General features: G+C 43.8%; 1 protein-coding gene and 1 long non-coding RNA gene across 9 annotated transcripts in view; one reads left to right on the forward strand and one right to left on the reverse strand.

Moving 5' to 3' along the window:
- Nucleotides 1–21,453, reverse strand: part of LOC134609683 (uncharacterized) — a 540,481-nt gene that overhangs the window by 293,749 nt on the left and 225,279 nt on the right. The gene's annotated exons all lie outside the window — the stretch shown is intronic.
- The window catches only part of NAV1 (neuron navigator 1), a 468,714-nt gene that overhangs the window by 70,442 nt on the left and 376,819 nt on the right, over nt 1–21,453 (forward strand). For all 8 annotated transcript variants that reach the window (XM_063453174.1, XM_063453177.1, XM_063453176.1 and 5 more), the window contains one exon: nt 21,295–21,397. In XM_063453174.1, the coding sequence (XP_063309244.1) occupies nt 21,295–21,397 (103 nt within the window). The remainder of the gene's footprint in view (nt 1–21,294; nt 21,398–21,453) is intronic.

Below are 21,453 nucleotides of genomic sequence, written 5' to 3' on the forward strand. Positions count from 1 at the left end.
CCGCCCTGGCAGCTGATTGGTCGGATTTTCGGCTGCCATGCAATTAGGTGCTACGGTGGCTCGCTGAAGTCAACAATGTGGAGAAGTCACTGTGTTTTAGTTACAATAATACACATGTGCCCTAATTCTTCTGGTATTAGTTTACATGCTGGTCTTTAAGGTTGAAGCCTTACCGGAAAATATTATTGCAATTTATGCAGTATAATCCTTATAGGGTGATGAGTGGTGACTAATGAATTCAGCATCACCACTTGGAAATGTCATATTTAGACATATTGTATCGCCATGGTGGGTGATACAATAGAGTTACAGAGCATGAGCTTTTGATACAGCGGTCTAATAGCGATCAATGGTGGTTTTCTTCCTGGAGATTATAAGAGTAATGCCGGTCCATGGTATTATCCTAATATGACAAATTTTATTTTACCCTCATACTAAGTGGTACAATGAGGTTGTCAAAGAATGAATTTTTAATTTTTGAATTTTTAATTTTTAATTTTCAAAGAGTGTTTTTAATTATTAAAAAGGTGGTGTTCTTCTTTTCAACTTTGAGATGTTGGGGATAATGTCGGGCCATATGGTTAATGGCTCGTGTTTAGCCGTGTAGGGTATATAAGGATACCGTTACATGAGACCCCAATATTCTCGAGGAGAACCAGAAAATGGGGGGTGTGATTATTGGTACTGAGTTAAAATCTTCGTTTAGGCCATGGGGGGCTAAGGTTTTGAAGGTGAAAATCCAATGTGATTCTTTTTGTAGTAGGATTTTGTTAAAATCACCTTTTCTTGGGTTGGGCATTAATTTTTCAATGGCCTGGAATCTTAGATTGTCACAGATGCCATTGTGAAAATTGATGATGTGTCGTGCTACTGTAGTTGGAGTAACAGTATTTTTGATGGAATTAATGTGCTGTAGGACCCTCCGTCTAAACTGTTGGAAGGTTTTTCCTATGTACTGGATCCCACAGCTACATGTAATCAGGTATATCAGTCGGGTGGTGCCGCAGTTTACCAGGGCGTTCGTGACAACACTGATACGTGTTTGGGTGGAGGTCACTGATTTAGTTGGTAAAATGTACTGGCAGGCCTTGCAGTGGCCGCATTTGTACGCCCCCTTTAGATCTGAAAGCCAATTTGATGGTGCTGAAGGTGAGGAGAGATGACTGTGAACCAATTGATCCTGTAGGTTCGCTGGTCTCCTTGCTGTTAAGGAGGGGTGGCTGGGTAATATTTTTTGAAGCGCAGGATCGTGTTGGAGAATAGGCCAGTTCCTTTTAAAAATGTTGGTCATGCAGTCCCACCCTTGATCAAAAGTCGCTATGCATCGAGGGGTCCTGGAGTCTTGTGCGGGTCTGGTGAAATGAAGGCTGGTGTGCCGATCTGTGCCACTAGCTCTTTGAAATGCCCGTTTGAGAACCCGATTAGGGTATTGTAGTTCTTTAAACCGGGATTTCAAGAGTTGGCATTCCTTGTAGAAGGTCTCATCTTTGGAGCAGTTGCGTCTTGCCCTAAGGTACTGCCCATAGGGGATAGATGCTTTCAGACGATAAGGATGGTGACTGGTCCAGTGTAGTAAACTGTTAGTAGATGTTTCTTTTCTGAATAGTTCAGTCTGGATGGTCCCATCTTGTTCCAGGATGATCTTGAGATCCAGGAACACTAGTTGATGCTCATCAATTACGTGTGTCAGGCTGAGATTGATGTCATTCTCGTTTAATGACTTGACAAAGTCCTCAAAAAGGGTCACAGAACCTGTCCATAGGAGCAGCATGTCATCTATGTACCGGTGCCAAGTTAAGATAAATTCATGAAACTGGCTGAATTTGGTGGTTGTGACAATATGCTGCTCCCACCATCCCAGGAATAAGTTGGCGTATGTAGGCGCACACGCTGTCCCCATAGCAATGCCGGAGATCTGGAGGTAGTAGACACCGTTAAACACGAAGTAGTTGTGTGTCAACACAAACTTGAGTGAGGCCAAGATGAAATCCTTTTGTGCATCATTGTATGAGGTGTTGTCCAGAAAGAACCTGCAGGCCCTCAATCCCATATGGTGGGGTATGTTTGTGTAGAGAGAGACCACATCTAGGCTGGCCAGTTTTGTATATGGGGGGACAGTCATGTCCTGCAGCATGAGTAGAGTCGACTTGGTGTCCTGAAGATAGGAGGGTAGTTTTAGCACCAGAGGGTGTAGAATTCTTTCAATAAATTTGCTCAGACATTCGGTTAGGCATTTATTGCCTGAGACAATCGGTCTCCCAGGTGGTGGTCGAATGCCCTTATGTACTTTAGGTAGACAGTAGAATGTCGCAATGGTTGGATTTCTATTTGGATGCAGAAATTTGAATTCATCTTGGTTAATGATTTGTTGGCTAAGGGCATCATTCAAAAGAGTTTCGAGTTCATTGACGTAGACATTAGTGGGATCTGAAGGAAGTGTTCTGTAGCATGTGTTGTCGTTAAGATGGGAGAGGCACATGAGGACGTATTCCGTCCGATTTAGAAGCACGATATTACCGCCTTTATCGGCTGGTTTTATTATGAGGTCGGGTTGTTTTTGTAGGTCTTTGAGGGCTCTGCGTTCTGCAAAGGTCAAATTACTTTTCCTGTAATTCACACTATTAACAGTTTCAAATTCATTAAGTGACATCTGGAGAAATAGGTCGACGTGAGGGGTATCCAAAAAGCTGGGGGTGAAGTAACTTGGTGGCTTGAAGTCTGTAAGTGGTTTCATAGGGTTATTCTCCTGTGGGAGACTGTCCAATGTTTTGGACATTTCATAGTCCTGAAGAGATAGACCTAGTTCATTCGCGGTGGCTTGGTCCTTTTTAGTGTGCATAATGTTGAGGGCCAATTTTCTTCCAAAGAGGTTTAGGTCTTTGGCCCAGTTGAATTTATTACACATAGGTGTTGGTACAAAAGATAGTCCTTTGTTCAGCAGACTCATATGATGTGCCGAGAGTTGGAAATTGGAGAGATTGAGAATCTTCATGGTTGTTGCTGTCTTTGGGTCCGATTTTGGGTTTTGCATGACCAACGGTCCCTGTCCCTCAGGCGTCCCCGCAGTTGATGAGGTTGTACCTGATCTAAAAAAGGATTTGAGGTAGAGGCACTCGGTTCGGAATTGTTGGTGTCGCCTGTTATGGGGATGTCAAGAAATGAGACAGTTTTGTCCAGATTTCTAAGGATACTCTTGTTGGAATTTGGTTGGGAGCTGGTATCTCTTGGACGTGACCTATTCCTTGTGTTTGGAAATTTGCGTCTATTTGGTGGATTTTGGTCCTGGTCTGACCAGTCCGTCTCCCCAGAGGATGATCCCCTGTAGTTGTTTTTACGTCTGGTATTCGTTTGTCTAAAGATGTTACCGTTTTTAAAGTCTTTGTAGTCTCTTTGAAACTTGTTGTGTTTTTTAGTTTTAAGATGTTGTTTGTAATTAATGATATTTTGCTGTAGTTTGATTTCCATGGAAGGGTACAGTTCGTCAGTCTTATGATTTTTAATTTGAGTAATCTCACCCTTCAGTTTCAGGTTACAGGCTTCAAAAGTGCCAGTTTCTAGTTTGACTAGAAATTCCATCAGTTTGAAGGAACAGCTTAATAGGATTGAGTTCCATTCGCCAAGTTGTTCCTCAGTCTGGACTTTATCTGGCAATAAAAAAATTAATACTAAGAGATATATCTATATACATCTTTTGAATCTCAATTTATTTGTTAACTATACCCTAGATCATGGGTAGGCAACCTTTTAGCAGCACTGTGCCGATATAGGATTGTGATGTCCCGTAGCATGCCGATCCTCAGGCCCGTCGCTACCAGGCAAGCTAACCAAGCAATTGCTTGGGGCCACGAGCTGGCCTGGGCCCCCAAGCAGGGCTGGCGCTTCCTATAAGGCTGCAGCCGCCTGAGCGCTCTATAGAGAGCCTCAGGCAGCTGCAGCACTGCCTCTCTCGTCACCTCCCCTTCCCTGTAGCGTCGCCGAGCTCCTCTTCCTCCTGTCAGTCTGGCCGGGTACCACGTGGTACAGGAGATTCAGTTTCCTGTTCCCGGCCGGACTGACAGGAAGTGCACCCTGAGCTCGGCCACGCTACATGGAAGGGGAGGTGAGAAGAACATAAAGAGGGAGGGGGGGGGAGTAATGTCCATTTTGTTTGGCGCCCCCAAATTCCTTCAAACGGCCCTGCCGATCCTATTTTTTTAAATTGAGGTGTGTGTGCTGCCGTATTCTGCTTGTGTTATATATACTGTAATTGCTTTGTATTGTTGTATTTGTGCGTATGTGAGCTATTATATTGTATATGTCCATTAGTAGTTTATGGTATCGTGTATGGTACATATGAATGTGGGCTGTGTATGAGGGCTGCTTGTGGAATTGTGTGTGGGTGGATATGTCACATTGTGTGTTAGGTAGTGTGTGGGGGCTGTTTGGGGTTTTGCATGTGAGAGGCTGCATGTGGGATTGTGTGCATGTATGTAATGGTTAGTGGTGTTGCGTTTGTGGGGATTGTGTGTATGTTTGGGTGTGGGCTGTTCGTATTATTTGTATGAGGGGAGGCTTATTCTGCAGGTCTGTGCATATCTAGCAGTGTGGGTGACTTCCCTGGGTTCCACTGGGGACCAGCTTGGGCAGGTACAGGTCAAGGACAGGAGCTGCAACAGCAGCTGTGGGCTGCTCTACTACAGTGTGGATTCCCATTCACAAGTGCTGGGAGGAAGTGATCTGTGATCACTTCCTCTAAGTGCTGCAATGCATAAATTGAGGATTGTCCTTCACTACCTCTTTGTATTAGCAGATATCTGAAGTTTCACTGAGACTCCTGATAGGCCAGACCCTGTTTGGCTCTAGCAGCCTTGAGTGCCGTGCAAAGACACCTCGAGTGCCGTGCATGGCACTAGTGCCGTAGGTTGCCTACCCCTGCCCTAGATTTTATATATATATATATATATATATATATATATGTATATATATATATATATATATATATATATATATATCTTTTCATACTGTCCCTTCTGGATAAATATTCCAAACTACTCTGATAGCTAGACACAGTTTAGTACCTCTAACTATTGCAACACTGTATTCGGTCCAGTAACTAGTGTGTGTTACAGTAGTTTACCCCAACTCGCAAGATTTAGTCCAACAATTGACAATATAGAGCAGAGATACGTCTTACCGGACCTTAGAATGGCCGGACTCGACGTAGAGGAGAGAAATACAGAGTCAGGAACGATTCGAGGTCAAGGGTACAAAGAAACAGCGAAAACAAGAACTAGCCAAGGTCTGATACACAGTAATCAGTAAGCCGGCAAACAGGACAAAACAGGGATAAAGAGATAAACGGAGTCAGATACAAAGCCAAGGTCAAGTACGAAAAAATCACAACTGAACACAACAAGCACTAAAGGGAACTAAAACAGAAACCACGATAGGGCAGGGAGTTAAGGGAGAGGTAAGTATAAATACCCTATTATTTAATTTGATTGTCCCCTGTCATATCCACGCCCCCAAAATGTGTTTCTCTTCCCTATTGCCTCCCCTCCAATGGTGTTTTATATGTTCTATACCGAAACACCTAAACAATTTCCAACTGAAATGGGGACAGTTGTTACAATGAATGGGGACTGTGTGCTTGTTATCCTTCTTTCGTATGCTATTTTGGTGTTCCAAAAACCTAATTTTTTATTTACTCTTAGTTTTAACTACATACTGTTTGCCACATGGATACTGCAGTATATACACCACATGGTCTGTGTGGCATCCAATATGGTCCCTAATACAATATTTCTGCCCCGTAGCTGTGCTGACAAAATACTTTTGGATTCCCCTATTGTTTCCTGTCGTATTACAGGATTTACAATTTAAGCATCCTTTAAAACCTATTAATTGTACTGTTCCCTTTGATTTGATACCTGTTTTTATGCCATAACTCGGTGCTTTTGAGATTTTTTTTTTTTAAGATTACGGGTGAATGTTCTGGGAGTATTGGCCCTAGTAGATCATCCTCTCTCAATATGGACCAATATTTTGATAATGTCCTCTTTATCTTAAAATGATCCGTATTATATTTGGTTATAAAGGCATGATCATATTTTGTAACTCTATTTGTGTTCATCCTTTCTTTCGGTTTATCTTCTAACTTATGCCTCCTATTCAGTTGCTTAGCCCTTTTAAATTCCTTCTCTAGATAATTTTTGTTATACCCTTTCACAATTAATTTATTTTTAATGACTGTAGCTTGAGTGTGAAAATCACTGTTGGCTCTACTACATTTCCAAAGTCATCTGAAGGACAGATAGGTGAAAATAAGGATAGACAACAAAGCCGCAGCTGCTTATATCAACCATCAAGGTCGTACCAAGACCACCTCACTGAGGACAGAGATTTAACCTATCATGACCTGGGTTTAGAAGAATTTGGCAGGATTGTGTGCGTTTTTTCTCCCAGGAAAAGACAATATGGTAGCGGATTTCTTAAGCAAATACCAGATAGAAGAGTGACAACTCTCCAAAAATATATTCCCCAATTGGTCCAAAGATGGGGTCTTCCCCAAGTCGACCTTATGGCCATGGCAGAGATTGCTAAAGTCCCAACCTTTATCTCGAGGTTATTTCATCCCAGGGCTATGGCCCAAGATGCTCTCAGTAGAATGGAGCTTCAATCTGGCCTACATCTTTCCACCGATACCTCTGATCCAGACGGTGCTCAAGAAAATATCCAAGGAAAACTGCAAGGTGATAACTATCCTACCCCTGTGATTAATGATGGACCATCCTTGGGAAATACCGATATCAGAGGATCTGTCATCCCAAGGTGCTCTTCGACATCCCGAACCACACAAACTCAGGCTACAGGCCTGGCTCTTGAAAGGCAGTCCCTAATATCTAAGGTTATTCCCGGACAAGTGGTGTCTACTCTGTTGCGTTCCAGGAAAATTTCTACCTCACACATATTACAAGATATAGCAAATATTTGCAGACTAGCTGAAGAAGAAAGTTGGGAGATGTCTCGACTATGCAAGTATTGGGATTTTTACAATCTGGACTGGTCAGAGGCCTCAGCCTCAATACGCTTAAGGTGCATTGTCCAACATTATTAGCTATATTATGGATAAGATGGGCTGAAGAACCGATGGTGATTCAGTTTTTAAGGCTGTCATCAGACTCAGGCCTCCAATCTGTACCTTTACGGCCCCTTGCAAACTTCCTTTGGTTTTACACGCTCTTACAGACACTCCTTTTTAACCATTGGATGACATTTCTACCCCAATGCTTTCTCATAAAACGTTGCTTCTTGTCGCATTAGTATCAGCCAGGAGAATTGCAGATATTAAAGCCCTCTCTCCGTTGAAGAGCCTTACATATCCTCCTTCCTTCATGACCGTGTAATCCTTCGTCCAAGACATGAATTCTTACCTAAGGTGGTCACATCCTTTCATTTGAACCAGGACATTGTCCTGTCAGATTACTTTCCTGATCCATCACCTTCTGAAGAAGAAAGATGTCATATGCTTGATCTAAAGCATTGCTTATCATCCTACATACAACGTACTGCTGTATGGAGAAAATCCAAACAATTGCTCATCATTCCTTGGGGATCACGAAAAGGAGAAGCCGCTTCAACTGCTTCTCTCCGTTCCTGGATTATCATGGCCATTACTAGAGCATATAAGACTTTAGATCTTCCAGTGCCAAAGGGGATCTCAGGGCTTATTCCACAAGGTCCATTTCTACTTCATGGGCTGCAGTAGCTGGTGTTCCAGCAGAGAGCATTTGTAAGGCGCCAAAATGGTCTTCTCTCAAGATGTCTATTTGGCACTATAGGCTGGATGTGGCCTCAGGGGCTGAATCTCAATTTGGTCTTTCTGTTTTGAATTCTGCAAATATTTGGCATGATTACCCTACCTGTAGTTTTCACTGCTTAGGTATTCCCATTGGTTAAATGCTGCCATGATTAGCCATGAATAAGGAAAATGTATCCATACTTACCTTAATTTTCTTTTCCTGGCTATTGTTCAGGGCAGCATTTAATTGTTCCCTCACACTTTGGGGACATGCTTTTACTACACTGAGGAACTGGGGTTGAAAAGGATTATTATATACCTGCCCACTTAATTGTTTAATTTAGTTTTTTTCTGTCCTATTGACTAGAGTGAGGAGCTAACCCATTGGGTAAATGCTGCCATCAATAATAGCCCGAAAAAGAAAATTACGGTAAGTATGGATATATTTTCCTTAGTATTTCAGCAGCAAATGTACACCAGCAGAGAAATATAAGAACAGAAAATGTTGCTTTCTATGGATAAATAGGAAATAAAAAGTATAAAAGGAAGTATACTTACAAAAGGAGAGCAAAGTGAAGTTTTGCTATATCCTATAAATTTTAGGTGGTATCTTCATCTCCTAGGAAATTGAGGTATGGGATCCTTCAGGTAAAATCTTCTGAGATGAAATCAGGAAGGTCGAAATAAAGTAAAAACTTGTTTTATTAGTAAACAAAATAATAAAATCAATAATCTAATGTAAACAGGACTTGACAAATCCCAGATGCCAGGTCGCCATAGTGATCAGGAAAATATGTCCTGGCTCCTGGAATTTGTGAGCCTGTTCAGCCCCCAAGGTGGAGGGCTGAGGTAGATGGGCAGCTCATGGAGAGCTGAAAGAGGGAGGCGGGCGGCTGACTAAGCAATGCGACGGCAGGGTAATGGAGAGCTGAAAGGTGGAGGCGGGCGGCTGGCTGAGCGAAGGAACGGCAGGGTAATGGAGAGCTGAAAGGGGGAGGCGGGTGGCCGGTATTCTATCTCATGGAGAGCTAAGGGAGGGCGGTGGGTCGCCGGGTAATGGAGAGCTGAAGGAGGCGGATGGACGGCTGACAGTGCGGCAGCGTGGAAGGGAGATGTAATCTCCCTGCTCAGCACCCTTGCGTGCCTTGCAGTGATGCCGGATTATGACGTTACTCCGGCCCTGCATGACTAAACAGTGTGCGAGGTGGAGCTGAGCAGGGAGATGGCAGCAGCCCCACTGGACCCCAGGGAAAGCCTATCCACTCCAGCTCTCCAAAGGTAGGGAGGCTGGGTGGATTTAAAGTAAAATAAAAATAAAAATTATTTGTGTGTGTGTGTGTCTGTCTGTGAGTGTGTGCGTGTGTCTGTCTGTCAGTGCGTGTGTATGTGTCTGCCTGTGTGTATCTGTCAGTGTGTGCTGTGTGTTTATCTGAGTGTGTGTGTGTGTTTCTGTCTGTGAGTGTGTGTCTGTCTGTGTGAGTGTGTGTATGTGTCTGTGTGTGAGTTTGTATGTGAGTGCATGTGTGGGCCTGTGTGTGTCTGTGTTGGTCTGTCGGTGTGTGTCTCTGTCAGTGAGTGTGTGTGTTTAAGTGACCTGCCCACCTCCAATCACATGGGAAAGGTGTATTTACTCACCTTTTTTCCCACGCCATGCAGGTGACTCTGCGGCTGGCCTCACCTCTATGGCTGAGTTCATCAATTTTGACGATCTCAGGCAATCCAATGCTTCCGCATAGGAAAGCATTGGTAGACTATTGCGCATGCATGGCAAAATGCCACTACACCAATCAACTTCTCCTCCTAGAGATGCACGGAATCAATGCATCCCTATAGGGAACATCAACATAGGTGCTGCACAGTTTTAAGACTTTCGGTGTCCCTTTAAGAATTGTATTTTTGGCATTGAATTACAAACAAATTTGTCAAGCCCTGATGTAAAACACCAATTGAACACATTTCACCCACTACTATGCTTTCTCTTTTTACCACCAAATAAATGGCTGGATGTGTGAGAAAGATTTTCTTCTTCTCTGGGTGAATTTGCTAAAACAATTCTGAAACCTTTTTTCAACTTAAAATGACTTCTGTACCTGCTACTCTCCCCATTATGTTTTATTAATAAGATTGCAAAAGGAGGCAGCGGAGCCTAACTGCCGAGCCAGCCAGACGCACCTTTGTCGAGCTCCTGGGGAAAACTGCCTAAAACATCAACTAACTACGATATTACTCGGAAAACCGATAACTGCAATACCCACAGCACTTGTAAGAACCCCCACAAAAATCATCCGATCGGAGTTTTGACCGGCGTCGGGCGGTTCTGGATCGCGGGAAGATGGAGGCCTACTACACGAGGGAGGGAGGCGGCCGATCCCTCTGCCTCCCCCCACCCCCCCCTCGTCGGTGAGGGAAATCGGGCTGTGAGGTCTGGAGGCACGCCTGATCAGCGACACGAGATGAATAGCTCATGTAAAATGCCGGTACAGAGCACCCCTGACAATGGACAACAGCTGCCTGACCTCCAGCTCAGACTAGACAAGCTACTTGAAAACTTCTGGCGCAAACTAGATAACAGAATGCACCCACCTTCCGAGCCATCTACCCAAAAAGCAGCCCCAACAAGGGAGAAAAAAAACGAAAGTCCCGACTGCACAGCGGGCCTCAAAATGGCGGCGGACCAAACGGCGCACCCTACATCAACACAAGAAGTCAAACATCTACAAGAAACACCGCCAGGGGCATAAAGCACGACTGGAGAGCATGGCCATACAAGTTTACCTGGCAGCACCGGGGTCCAGAGGACCGCAACGCCTCACTCCACTCCAGCTACAGATACTGCTTGGAAGCCAGCCTCTGCTAACAACGTCTGGGCACGGAGACCTACAAAGCCCTGCCATGCTCCAAAACTGCAGGGAACCCCTGACAGGCATCGGCTGAGCAGGGAGCCAGAGCACATACTCCAGACATGGACGCATTACAGAGACTCACAAGCAGCAGACACCGGGTAGCGGTCTCACCACACCTACCACAGATCAGTTCTAAGCTTATGTTTCTGATACCCCATTCTGTGATATATGTGCATTTTAGTCTCCCACTCTGTAGTTTGAAACTGAATATCATTACTTCTGGGCCCCCATTTCGAGGGTATATAACCAGCGCCTCTCTCTAAGGGCATAGCCGAATTAAAGTTGTAGCCTGTTAACTCACACCACATAAGCAATTACAAGTGTGCTATAGTTTATAGTTAAAGTACAACCACTGGCTATTACCAGAACCTTTTTATTCTTGTTCTCCATATTTGTTCAGACAAAGCAATCTTACATTAAGCGATGCAACTAACATGCAGACGTTGTAGAAACACTGTCTTACCTTGTTTAACCTACTAAGATTTTCTTGCATATGACAGCCTATAGTTTGTTAATACTTAGACAGATGTACCTGACAGGCATCTTACTATACATAAAATCAAACAGGTATAATCTGTGTATCATGCTAACCACTTACATATTAAGTCATTCTCTACATTTACGTTTACTTATAGTCACAACTAGCCTTCATGTCATAATATACAAAAATGTGCATTGCATTCCCATGCCATGCCTCGGTTTACCGATGTTAACTGTTAAAAAAGTGAGCACATGTTGGGGCATGTCAAATGCATTTGTAACCGTGTTTTCTCTATGCACTCAAAAATAAAGAATTAAAAAAAAATAAAAATTATTGCAAAAGGAAAAACAATAACAAACAATCATTGTAAAACCAAAACTTTCACCTATTTATTTGCTTTTTTTTTAAAAATTTGACAATTTTTATTTTTGAATGTCACATGTTGATTGTGGAGGGTACAGAAGAAGAAAAAGGGAACGGGTACACATTAGACCTTGAACACTTGGTCTCAGTTTATATAGTTGACAAGCATTATGTAGGTTTGGCACAGATATCTAGATATATACACCGCTTATACATAAATATACATTTACATATACCCTTTCAACATCAAGTGTATACAGGCACCTATACCCGCTCTGATTCAATCCCTAAGTTGTTTCTGTTTTCCTCTCCCTCTTTCCCCTCTCCTAGGTTTAAACACTAATCCCCATAACGTGGGGTAGAACTAAGTAATCCCCTCTTTCCAGTGTCTCGCAATAAGGTATAGGGTAGCGATTAGAACGTGGGTTATTACCACCTTGTTTTCCCATGGTATATTTGTTGGTAAACCCAGTAGTATGAGGTGCAGAGGATTTTTTGGTACTTCTATTTTTGAAATATTTCTCACTATGTCATGCCGTGCATGACCACCAGACATGGATCATTGTGCCCTTTTGTATGCCACACCTCCAACACCGAGGAGAGCTATCTGGGTATACTCGCGCTAGTCTAGCTGGTACCATATACCATCTTAATAAGATTTTCCTGTGCAGTTCTATGTGCGCTGCACAGTGAGTGATTCCTTGTAGTGCCCGTAGGCATATGTCCCACTGTGTTTTGGAAATGGGCCCCCCACAGTCCTTTGCCCATTCCTCTGCGTATCTGCATTGTGCAAAGGGTTTATGGGTGTTGATTGCTTGGTAGCACACTGACAATTGTCCTCTCTGTGGGGCAATTCCTATACATAATTTTTCGAATCTAGCGATGGTGTTACCTTCCTGATCTGTCTGTAATGTTTGTTCCTTTTGGGAGTCTAAAAAAATGTGTAACTTGGAGATATGAGTAAGACATGGATTGGGGGATGTTATAATTATTCACTAATTGTGAGAAGGGTATCTTTTTGTCCCTATCGTAAAAGCAGTGTATGTGATGGATTCCCGCCCTTTGCCATGCAGCTGCATTAAAGTGCGGGATCCAGTATGGCAGGGCCGATAATGGTGTGGCCTTGGAAATTATATGTGTCCTAATTAGGTGGTGCTTGTTTTTGTCCCATGTTTGCAGCATATACTGCGTAATCGGCAGCATTTCCGGTGCTTTGGGTCTGCGTTCTTTTGGCGCCCAACATAATGTGGCTAATTTAGTTTGCAGGGATACCTCTTCTATTTCAACCCATTGTGATCTCATTGTGTCCCCCATCACTTGTGTCAGTGGTGCCAACACTGCCGCCTTGTGGTATAGAAGGAGATCTGGGACTCCTATGCCTCCCTCAGAGTAGCTTCTATGCAGATGTTTCCTGGCTACTCTAGGTCTTTTCCCTGCCCAAATAAATTTTGTTAAGTCCTGTTGTGCCTTTTTGAAGAAGGACATTGGCGCTGTTATTGTTAGCATGCGAAAGATATATTGTATCTTAGGCAATAGCATCATCTTAAAAGCCGCCGCTCTCCCCACCCACGATAGGTATTTGTCCCTCCAATCTCTCATGGTGTGTGCGATTGTCCTCCAAATCCTACCATAGTTGTCTTCCATGAGATTGTTGGGATTACGGGAAAGCCATAGGCCCAAGAACTGAACATGTGCGTCCGACCACTCAAATTTAAACCTTAAATTTAGATATTGGGATGTTGTCTCAGCAAGATTAATCCCCATAGCCTGGGATTTAGATTCATTAAGCTTGTAATAGGACACCGCCCCATATTCCATCAGTATTTTCTGAACCTCCGGTACCGACGTCAGCGGCTGTGATAGCGTAATGAGGACATCGTCCGCAAATAGGCTAAGTTTATGTTCCCTGCCTCCTGCCTTAATACCGTGTATGCTCGGTGTTGATCGGATAAGTTCTGCCAGGGGTTCGAGTGCCAAAATTTATAGACTCGGAGACAGGGGGCAGCCCTGTCGTGTGCCATTGGTTAGCTTAAACCTTGAGGATGTGTACCCTCCCGTGGACACCACCGCTGTCGGTCCGTTATACAGGGCCATAATCTGGGAAACGAACTTGCGTGGAATCCCGAATTTGTCCAGGGCCGCGGCCAAGAACCCCCAGCCCAGCCGGTCAAATGCTTTTTCAGCATCCAGCGAAAGCAGGAGGCCCTCAGCCCCGGGCCCTTCTCATATGTCCCAGCAGGTCCACCACTCTGCGGGTGTTATCTGCCCCCTGTCGCCCCGCTACAAACCCCACTTGGTCTCCCTGTACTATAGTGGGTAGGATGGCAGAAAGTCTTACCGCAAGAATTTTAGCGTATATTTTCGCGTCCACATTTAGCAGCGATATGGGTCTAAAATTTTTGCATTCTGTGGGTTGCTTTCCTGGTTTAGGGAGCGTGATAATATTAGCCAAAAGCATGTCAGGCGGCAGTCCTCTATCATGGGTGGTGGCGTTAAACGACTTCATATATGGCTCCAGAATGTCGCCAAATACCCTATAGTACTTTCCTGTCAGACCATCTGGTCCTGGAGCTTTATGGGGTGGCAGTCCCCCTATGGTCTTAAGTATTTCGCTAGCCTCGATAGGTGCGGTTAGGGATTCAGTTTGGGTGGCGTTTAGTCTGGGTAAGGTTATCTTGTCCAGAAAGGTTTTGATTTGTTCCCCCGATGGTATGGAGGGTGGTCCGTTTCTATGTTATATTTTTATAGAATATATTTTTAGATGTTAAGTTTTATAGAACGCTGCAAATGCTTCGCTTATGTCTTGGGGTTTATGCACCGTCTTAGAGTTATTAATACGTATAGATGTTATGCGTTGTTTCGCTTGTTTATGTTTAAGGAGCTTGGCCAATACCTTGCCTGCTTTATTACCTTGATGGTAGAACTTAGCCTGTAGTTTCTGCAGTTGGTAATTGGTTTTAAGTAAGTTAGCCTCATCTATTTGGGATTTGAGTGTCTTGATTTGTGTGGCCAGCTTAGTGGATGAGTTGAGTTTGTTTTGTTTTGTCAAAAGTTCCAATTTGTGGAGTCTGTCGGTCATTTGTTGTTCCCTCTGACGTTTTAGGTAGCTCGCCCTCTGTATGAAAAGTCCCCTAACTACCGCCTTGTGGGCCAGCCACAAGGTGTCTAGGGACATCCCCTCAGTGTTGTTCCTGGTGAAATAGTCTGTCAGTTCCGCTCTAACTTTTTTGATAAAGTCTACGTCGTGTAGTAAAGATTCGTTGAGCCTCCAGAACCCTTTCCCTTTGAGTGTATGTGTGTCTCTCAAGTGCAAAAATACAGGCGCATGGTCAGACCAAGTGATCTGCCCTATCACACATTTCTCTATCTGCGTCAGATCAGTTGGGAGTGTGTAGTATCGGTCTAGTCTCGTATATGAATTGTGAACCGCTGAATGGAATGTATAGTCCCTCTCGTGGTCATGTGTGGTGCGCCACACATCTAACAGGTTGTGGAATTGTAGTCGGGATCTAAGTGCCTTGCAAGAACCTTGCAGTGTGCGCAATCTTTGGCTGGTAAATCTGGCCGATGAGTCCAAGGATGGTTCCGCTATGAAATTAAAATCTCCACATAACACTAGGGTACCTTGTTTTACTTTATCTAACTTGTTGCATAACGTCTCTAAGAACTGGGCCTGGTTGGAGTTGGGAAAATATGCATTAGTTAGTGTGTAGGTCACTTCGTTCACTATGCAAACCATAATCAGGTATCTCCCTTTGGAGTCCGAGACTTTACGCAGGAGGGTGAATGCTACGTGATCATGTACCAGGATAGATACCCCTCTGGCTTTTGTGCCTGCTATGGAGTGGTATTGTCTGCTATATGACTGGGAGTATAGAGGCTTGGTTGGCTGTTTATTAAAATGTGTTTCCTGAAGGCACACTATATCACATTTCCAATTGGATAGGTCTTTACCCATGAGGTTACGTTTGTGTTGGGTATTCAACCCCTTAACGTTGTATGTGACTATTTTCATAATTTGTATTCAGAGTTTTCTTTGGGCATCTTGGTTATCTTAGATCGTCTGAGCGTCAGTGTCCCCCTTGGAAGGTTTGGGAAGGTGGGAAGGGATAGGGTAAAAAAACATACCATAGAACACATAACTTGCATTGTAACAATAACATTAAATATGAACATACTGGCCCAAGAACTGACCCCTTGGGGTCTGTGGTTGCCTCTTTGTGGGCCTTGACAACCACGTGTGGACGTGGTGAAAATATCCGCTGCCATTGAGAACGGCATCCCTTTGGCAACGGATTCCCTCTGAACTGCAATCTGAGTTTTCTCCTTAGTTTACTCCTTAATTTACTCCCCCCTGACCTGTATGGTATACATTCCCCACATTGTATATATTGACGTCTCTTGTTAACATGTTTTTTTTTTTTATATAATATAATACATACATTACTCTGTGGTTTCCCTTAGCTCGAGCTAAACTACCCAGCTCTATATATAGACCTCCCTCTTTTTTTTTTTTTTTATTGTTTTTTATTATTTTTCTTTTATAGTTTTGGCTCCTGTTAGCCCGTTTTTGTTGTCCGGTGGACCTGAACTGATCAATTTGTGTGTTATTCGTACGTTACCCGTAGAAGTCCACCACCTCCATCCGGAGTAATGGGTGCACAGTCCCTTCTGGGTCATGGTGTTTTCTGCCATTCTGGGTTTAGCTTCCCTGTGCCCGATTCAGATGGGCGCTTTACATTCTGTATAGGTATGTCCCAGTCCTTCAGCTTTTGTTATACGAAGAAAATGAAAAGAAATAACCTAGGGCCAAAATTTAGATATCACAAGGAAGAGGGCACAAAAAAGGGGGGTAACCCCTAAATAGTGAATATCATAGAGAATAAACAAAAAAAGAAAAAGAAAAAAATGCCATTCTACCTGTGTATGATTTACTGAGAAGATTATAGGCTTAAAAAGTAACTTTTAGGGGCGTGGCTAGCTGAGCTACTGAGCGGTCGCATACTAGCAGAGCTCCCGCTCCAGAGACCCAAAATCCGACTTTATCTATCACGCCAGAGCTTAAAAACTTACCTTCTAGACACCTGGAACACCCTCCCGAGAGAGATGGGCAAAAAACACCGCAAAACGGCCCCAGCGGAGGGTCAGAAACACAGAGACATCAGGCTGTCCTTCTGCCGGCCGCCGCAGCAAGCCCGAACAGACATGGCGCCTGCAGAGCCACGCAGCTCAAGTGACTCGGAGCTTTCATGGGAGGATGAGACACATCAAACTCATCAGACCCACAGCGGAGTGCACCAGAGAGCGGAATCCGACTCCGATCAGTCCCCATCCACTAAGGGGGACATAAAAAACCTCCTGCGGGACCTGAGAGAGGTGTGGAAAGCGGACCTCGCAGGAGTACAGGAGGAAATAGGAGGCCTGAACCGCCGCATGGGAGCAATCGAGTCCCGAGAGGAGGAGAGGGGGAAACAGATTACCAACACTGACTCCCGGGTCACTGCCCTCACACACCAAGTACAACTTCTTACACGCACGGTGACCTCCCTAGAAACGCGCCACCGACGAAAAAATATCAAAATCCGGGGGGCCCCAGAATCGATAGGCCAAGAAGCCTTACTCGAATATGCCAATCAAGTCCTGCAGGCACTAGGAGTCCGGACAGAAGGTGAACGACCACCACTAGCATCGGCCTTCAGGATCAGGAAGGCCCCCACAGCACCCGCGGACGCACCCCGCGACATCATAGTAGTCTCAAGGGACATTGCAGTAAAAAACGCTATCATGGCGCGAGCGAGACAAAACCCTAATCTGGTGATCGCACACAATAGGATCTTGATATACGAGGACCTGCCTTTCACTATCCTTCTCGAACGGCGTAAATTCGCGCCCATCACCCGGGCACTCCGGGATCATGGCATAAAATACCGCTGGGGGCTGTCAGGAACCTTGGTGGTATCGCAGGGGGATGTAATACACACCCTGTCGGCCACTGAAGACCATACAGAGTTTTTAAAAGGACTCAATATACCAGCACCGACCCCCTCGGAGCAGCTCACGCTGGGAGACCAGAACACAGCGACCACCGCTGCACAACAGAAGCGAGGAAACAGGCCTACGGGAGACGCACACCAGAGAGGGCGGGAGGACCCCCCATAAAGAGACTCTCATGCTCACACAGCCTACTTTATCATCAAGGCCCCGGAGTTCAACGAAACCACGGCCGATTAGTGAGGACTCAGGGGGACTACACAAACTCTCCGGTTAACCTAACCCCCTTGTTCTTGTTTTTGTTGTGTTTTTTTTTTCTCTTTTTGGTTCTGCTACGCTTCAACCCGCAAGAGACTCAAACGAGCCCTACCAATGGGCCGATAGTGACTACCTATCTCGATGCCGCACGGCACCAACATGTCTATCTTAACCCTCAGGGACCATCGACAGTTCCTGTCACTTAGTCTCATTTAACCCCACGACACTCGCCCACACACTTAGTCACTAGGCTTATGCTCATCCCACTGGGAAGGCCAGCCCATGATACCGGGGTGCCGTCATACCTCATATGTACGCATCATGACTCCACAAGAGTCACTAGCAAACCCCACCAGGGCAAAAACCTCAATGGCACACAAGCCGCTCTACAATCCCACCAATAGGGATCGCCATAGACCCCACAAACGGTGACTCACCACGACACTCAACCAAAATTACAGTTTATGACCATCTACCATATAACATCATTCATACTCATTCATCACCTCTTTGGATGAACTGGTGGTAAGGCAACGGGAGACAGTAGTGAATATGAATACTCGCAACGTTAAAATTTTGCATTAATTCACTTCTCTTAGCTCCGTAAAGCTAGGCTTTTTGTATAATATAATAGAATATGTTTTTTCTTATGTGGAGTTGCCTAAAGTTCTCCTAGGCTCAGACGGTTTGACCTACAGACACCCTACTTTACTGACAGCCCAAAATGTATAGATTTTAAGTAACGCTAACTAAATTACATACCAAGTACTTTTCTTACAGGCTCATCTTGTTATCTACCACCGCAGATATTTCCTACAGAACTTTATAGCTTACTATAAGAATGTACACTGTGTTGACATGTCATGCCCTGGCAAACCGATGTCCCCTTTTAGAATGTGAATATATGCATATGGGGCACGACACACACACGCATCTGTAACTGCTCTGTATATATGCAACCAAAAGTACCAACTGTCTACCCTACTATTAAAGCCCAACTGGTATCATACCAAACACATTACAATCTATAAACAGAACGACGCTCGCACATCCTTAAACACCACTACAACACACAGCACTTGTCCTAACATCTCGATATCACATTTTTCTTGTAAATATGTATGTTATTTATGTTTATCACAACAGCAAAATAGACAGTTACCAAATGACTTCCTTTTACTAACAGGCTTCTGCGTAAGCCAAGAAATGAACCATTACTGCATTGTAACTGTCTATGCTAAAATAAAGAATTTAAAAAAAAAAAAAAAAGTAACTTTTAATAAATTAATCTAAAATAAAAATATGTTAAAGAAAAATCATATGAACAACAGAAGTGGGTGGAGACTATGCAGTGAGTAAAACTCTGACTACTTATACAAGCTGTAAAAGTGTATACATAACACTAATACTGTTTTGCTATAATATAACATCAGTGTATTCCCAAGTAATAGAAGTGATACTATATTATATATCACTAATAGCTGTAACAAGAGGGGGGAGATAAGACGACTGCTAAACCAGTGCTGTCAATAGTTAAAAGATTTATGGATAAGTAAATCCCTACATGATAGTACAACTAACGACATGGGTTAGCCCCACATACAATAATTGATAATGTTCTATGGTGCTTAACCTCTGAAAGATCCAAGATAATGGTTCAGCTCAGACAGATTTCTGACAGACGGCGATTAGCCAGTTAAATATCACAAAAGCTGCCTAGATCATAGCAGCGTATTGATAATAAATTAAGGTTGCTGTCAAGCAGTAAAGTGTAAAATAAGGGGTTGCTGACCTGGCTCCTTTTTTCTCCAAGATACCCAGCAGTATATTCTAGTGTAACAACGGCTGCCTGCACTGAGTTATCTTATGCTTTACCACAGTGGAGCACAAAGTAGTAGCTCACCTGTGAAGGACTGCTGACAGGCAGCAGTTAACCGGTCACACAAGTTGCCTAAGTGCTAGCTGCATCTAAATAGTAGGTCAACTTTTGTTGACCTTCCTCCACAGTTCTGATTGCATGGATAGTCCCATTTTTCATCACTTGAATCTTTGTGGGATATCCCCAGCGGTAAGGCACATTTTGCGCTCGCAGAGCAGCCGTGATGCTTGCTAGGTTCCGACGTTGTTGGAGTGTAGCCGAGGACAGGTCTGCGTATATCTGTAAAGCCTTGTATTCCTCCATCGGGCGTTGTTTGCAACTCGCTCTCATAATTAGGTCTTTTACATGGAAATAATGGATCCGCATGAGAACATCCCTTGGAGATGATAACGGTATATGTTTCGGTCTTCCGACCCTATGAATGCGGTCTATAATAATCTGGTCTGGATCTACCTCAGGTATAAGTTTGGCGAAAAAGGAAATGGTGTATGAAAGTAGTTGTTTGCCGTCCACTTCCTCCGGGATGCCCCTAATTCTGACATTGTTCCTCCTGGAACGATCTTCCAGGTCTGTGAGTTTGTCTTCATGGGCTTTGATTTTCTGTTCCAGCTCCTGCATGGCGTCCGCCATATTGTTATGGGCTTCTGCATGTTCTGCCATCTTATTTTCAATGTGGGAGGTACGGTCCCCCAGGTCCGACACATCTTTGGCTAAGTTAGCAATTACCTCCTTGAATTTATGCATAAGGGAGTTATTCAGGGTGTCCAGCAGGGACTTCATTCTTGTCTCTGTTATAGGACCCTCGTTCCCTAACTGCACCTCGTTGTCTGTGTCCGACATGTGAGCATCCGCTCCGTCGTCGTAGGCGCCATCTTGTTCTTTCTCCGGCGGCTTTTTTTGTCTGGGCGCCTTCTGGGCAAAGAACGCCCCTTTATCTATTTTTGCCTTATGTTTTGCTGCCATTTGTGAGGGTAGCTGATCAGGGGTCGGCAAGAGTAATTTACTGCTGGATGTCTGCAGTTTAAGTCGCTGTATTTCGTCGCTTATCGCCGGTCGGGTAGGAGCACAGCACTATGCGTCCATTCCCGCTGGCTGCCGGCCACACCCCCCGATTTATTTGCTTTTTTAAAATTTTATTCTGAATGAAATATATATTTTGGCACTTTAGATTTGCATTGCAAAAATGCCTGATATCGCATAACCATCAGGATAGGCATGAATTTAGCAGTTTTTGCATTGCTGCACACTAACAGGCACCTTTTCCTGCCACTTTGGTTCATCGTAATTGTTCTCCCAAATTGTTTCCCTGAAAATAACCCAAATGTGTAATAGGAACAATTTTTTTTGACTATTTGAGTTGGTCTAACTGAATTTTGGCTCTAAGCAGAAGTCAACTTTAAATATACCATACTGGTCACTAATATTTAACATCTCCTGTTGACATGTAATATTTTGTTCAATATACTTGTGATTTGCTTTTTTATTATACTTAATACAAGAAAACATATATATATATATATATATATATATATATATATATATATATATAGTTATTTATTTTAATGGTTCCTGTCCATATAGTGATTTGCTTCCTGTGATAGGAGTTCTTTCAATTGCTTGTCCTTTGTTTCCATTGTAGATCCTGAAACTCAGCGTAAAAGAACAGTTCAGAATGTTCTGGACCTGAGACAAAACTTGGAGGATACAATGTCCAGTTTGAGAGGGTCTCAAGTAACACATAGGTAGGTGCCAATATCGCATTAATATTGTGTATCCACGCAAAATTTCTGGACATTTT

Source organism: Pelobates fuscus, chromosome 1 (assembly GCF_036172605.1).
Source record: "Pelobates fuscus isolate aPelFus1 chromosome 1, aPelFus1.pri, whole genome shotgun sequence".
Lineage (NCBI taxonomy): Eukaryota > Metazoa > Chordata > Amphibia > Anura > Pelobatidae > Pelobates > Pelobates fuscus.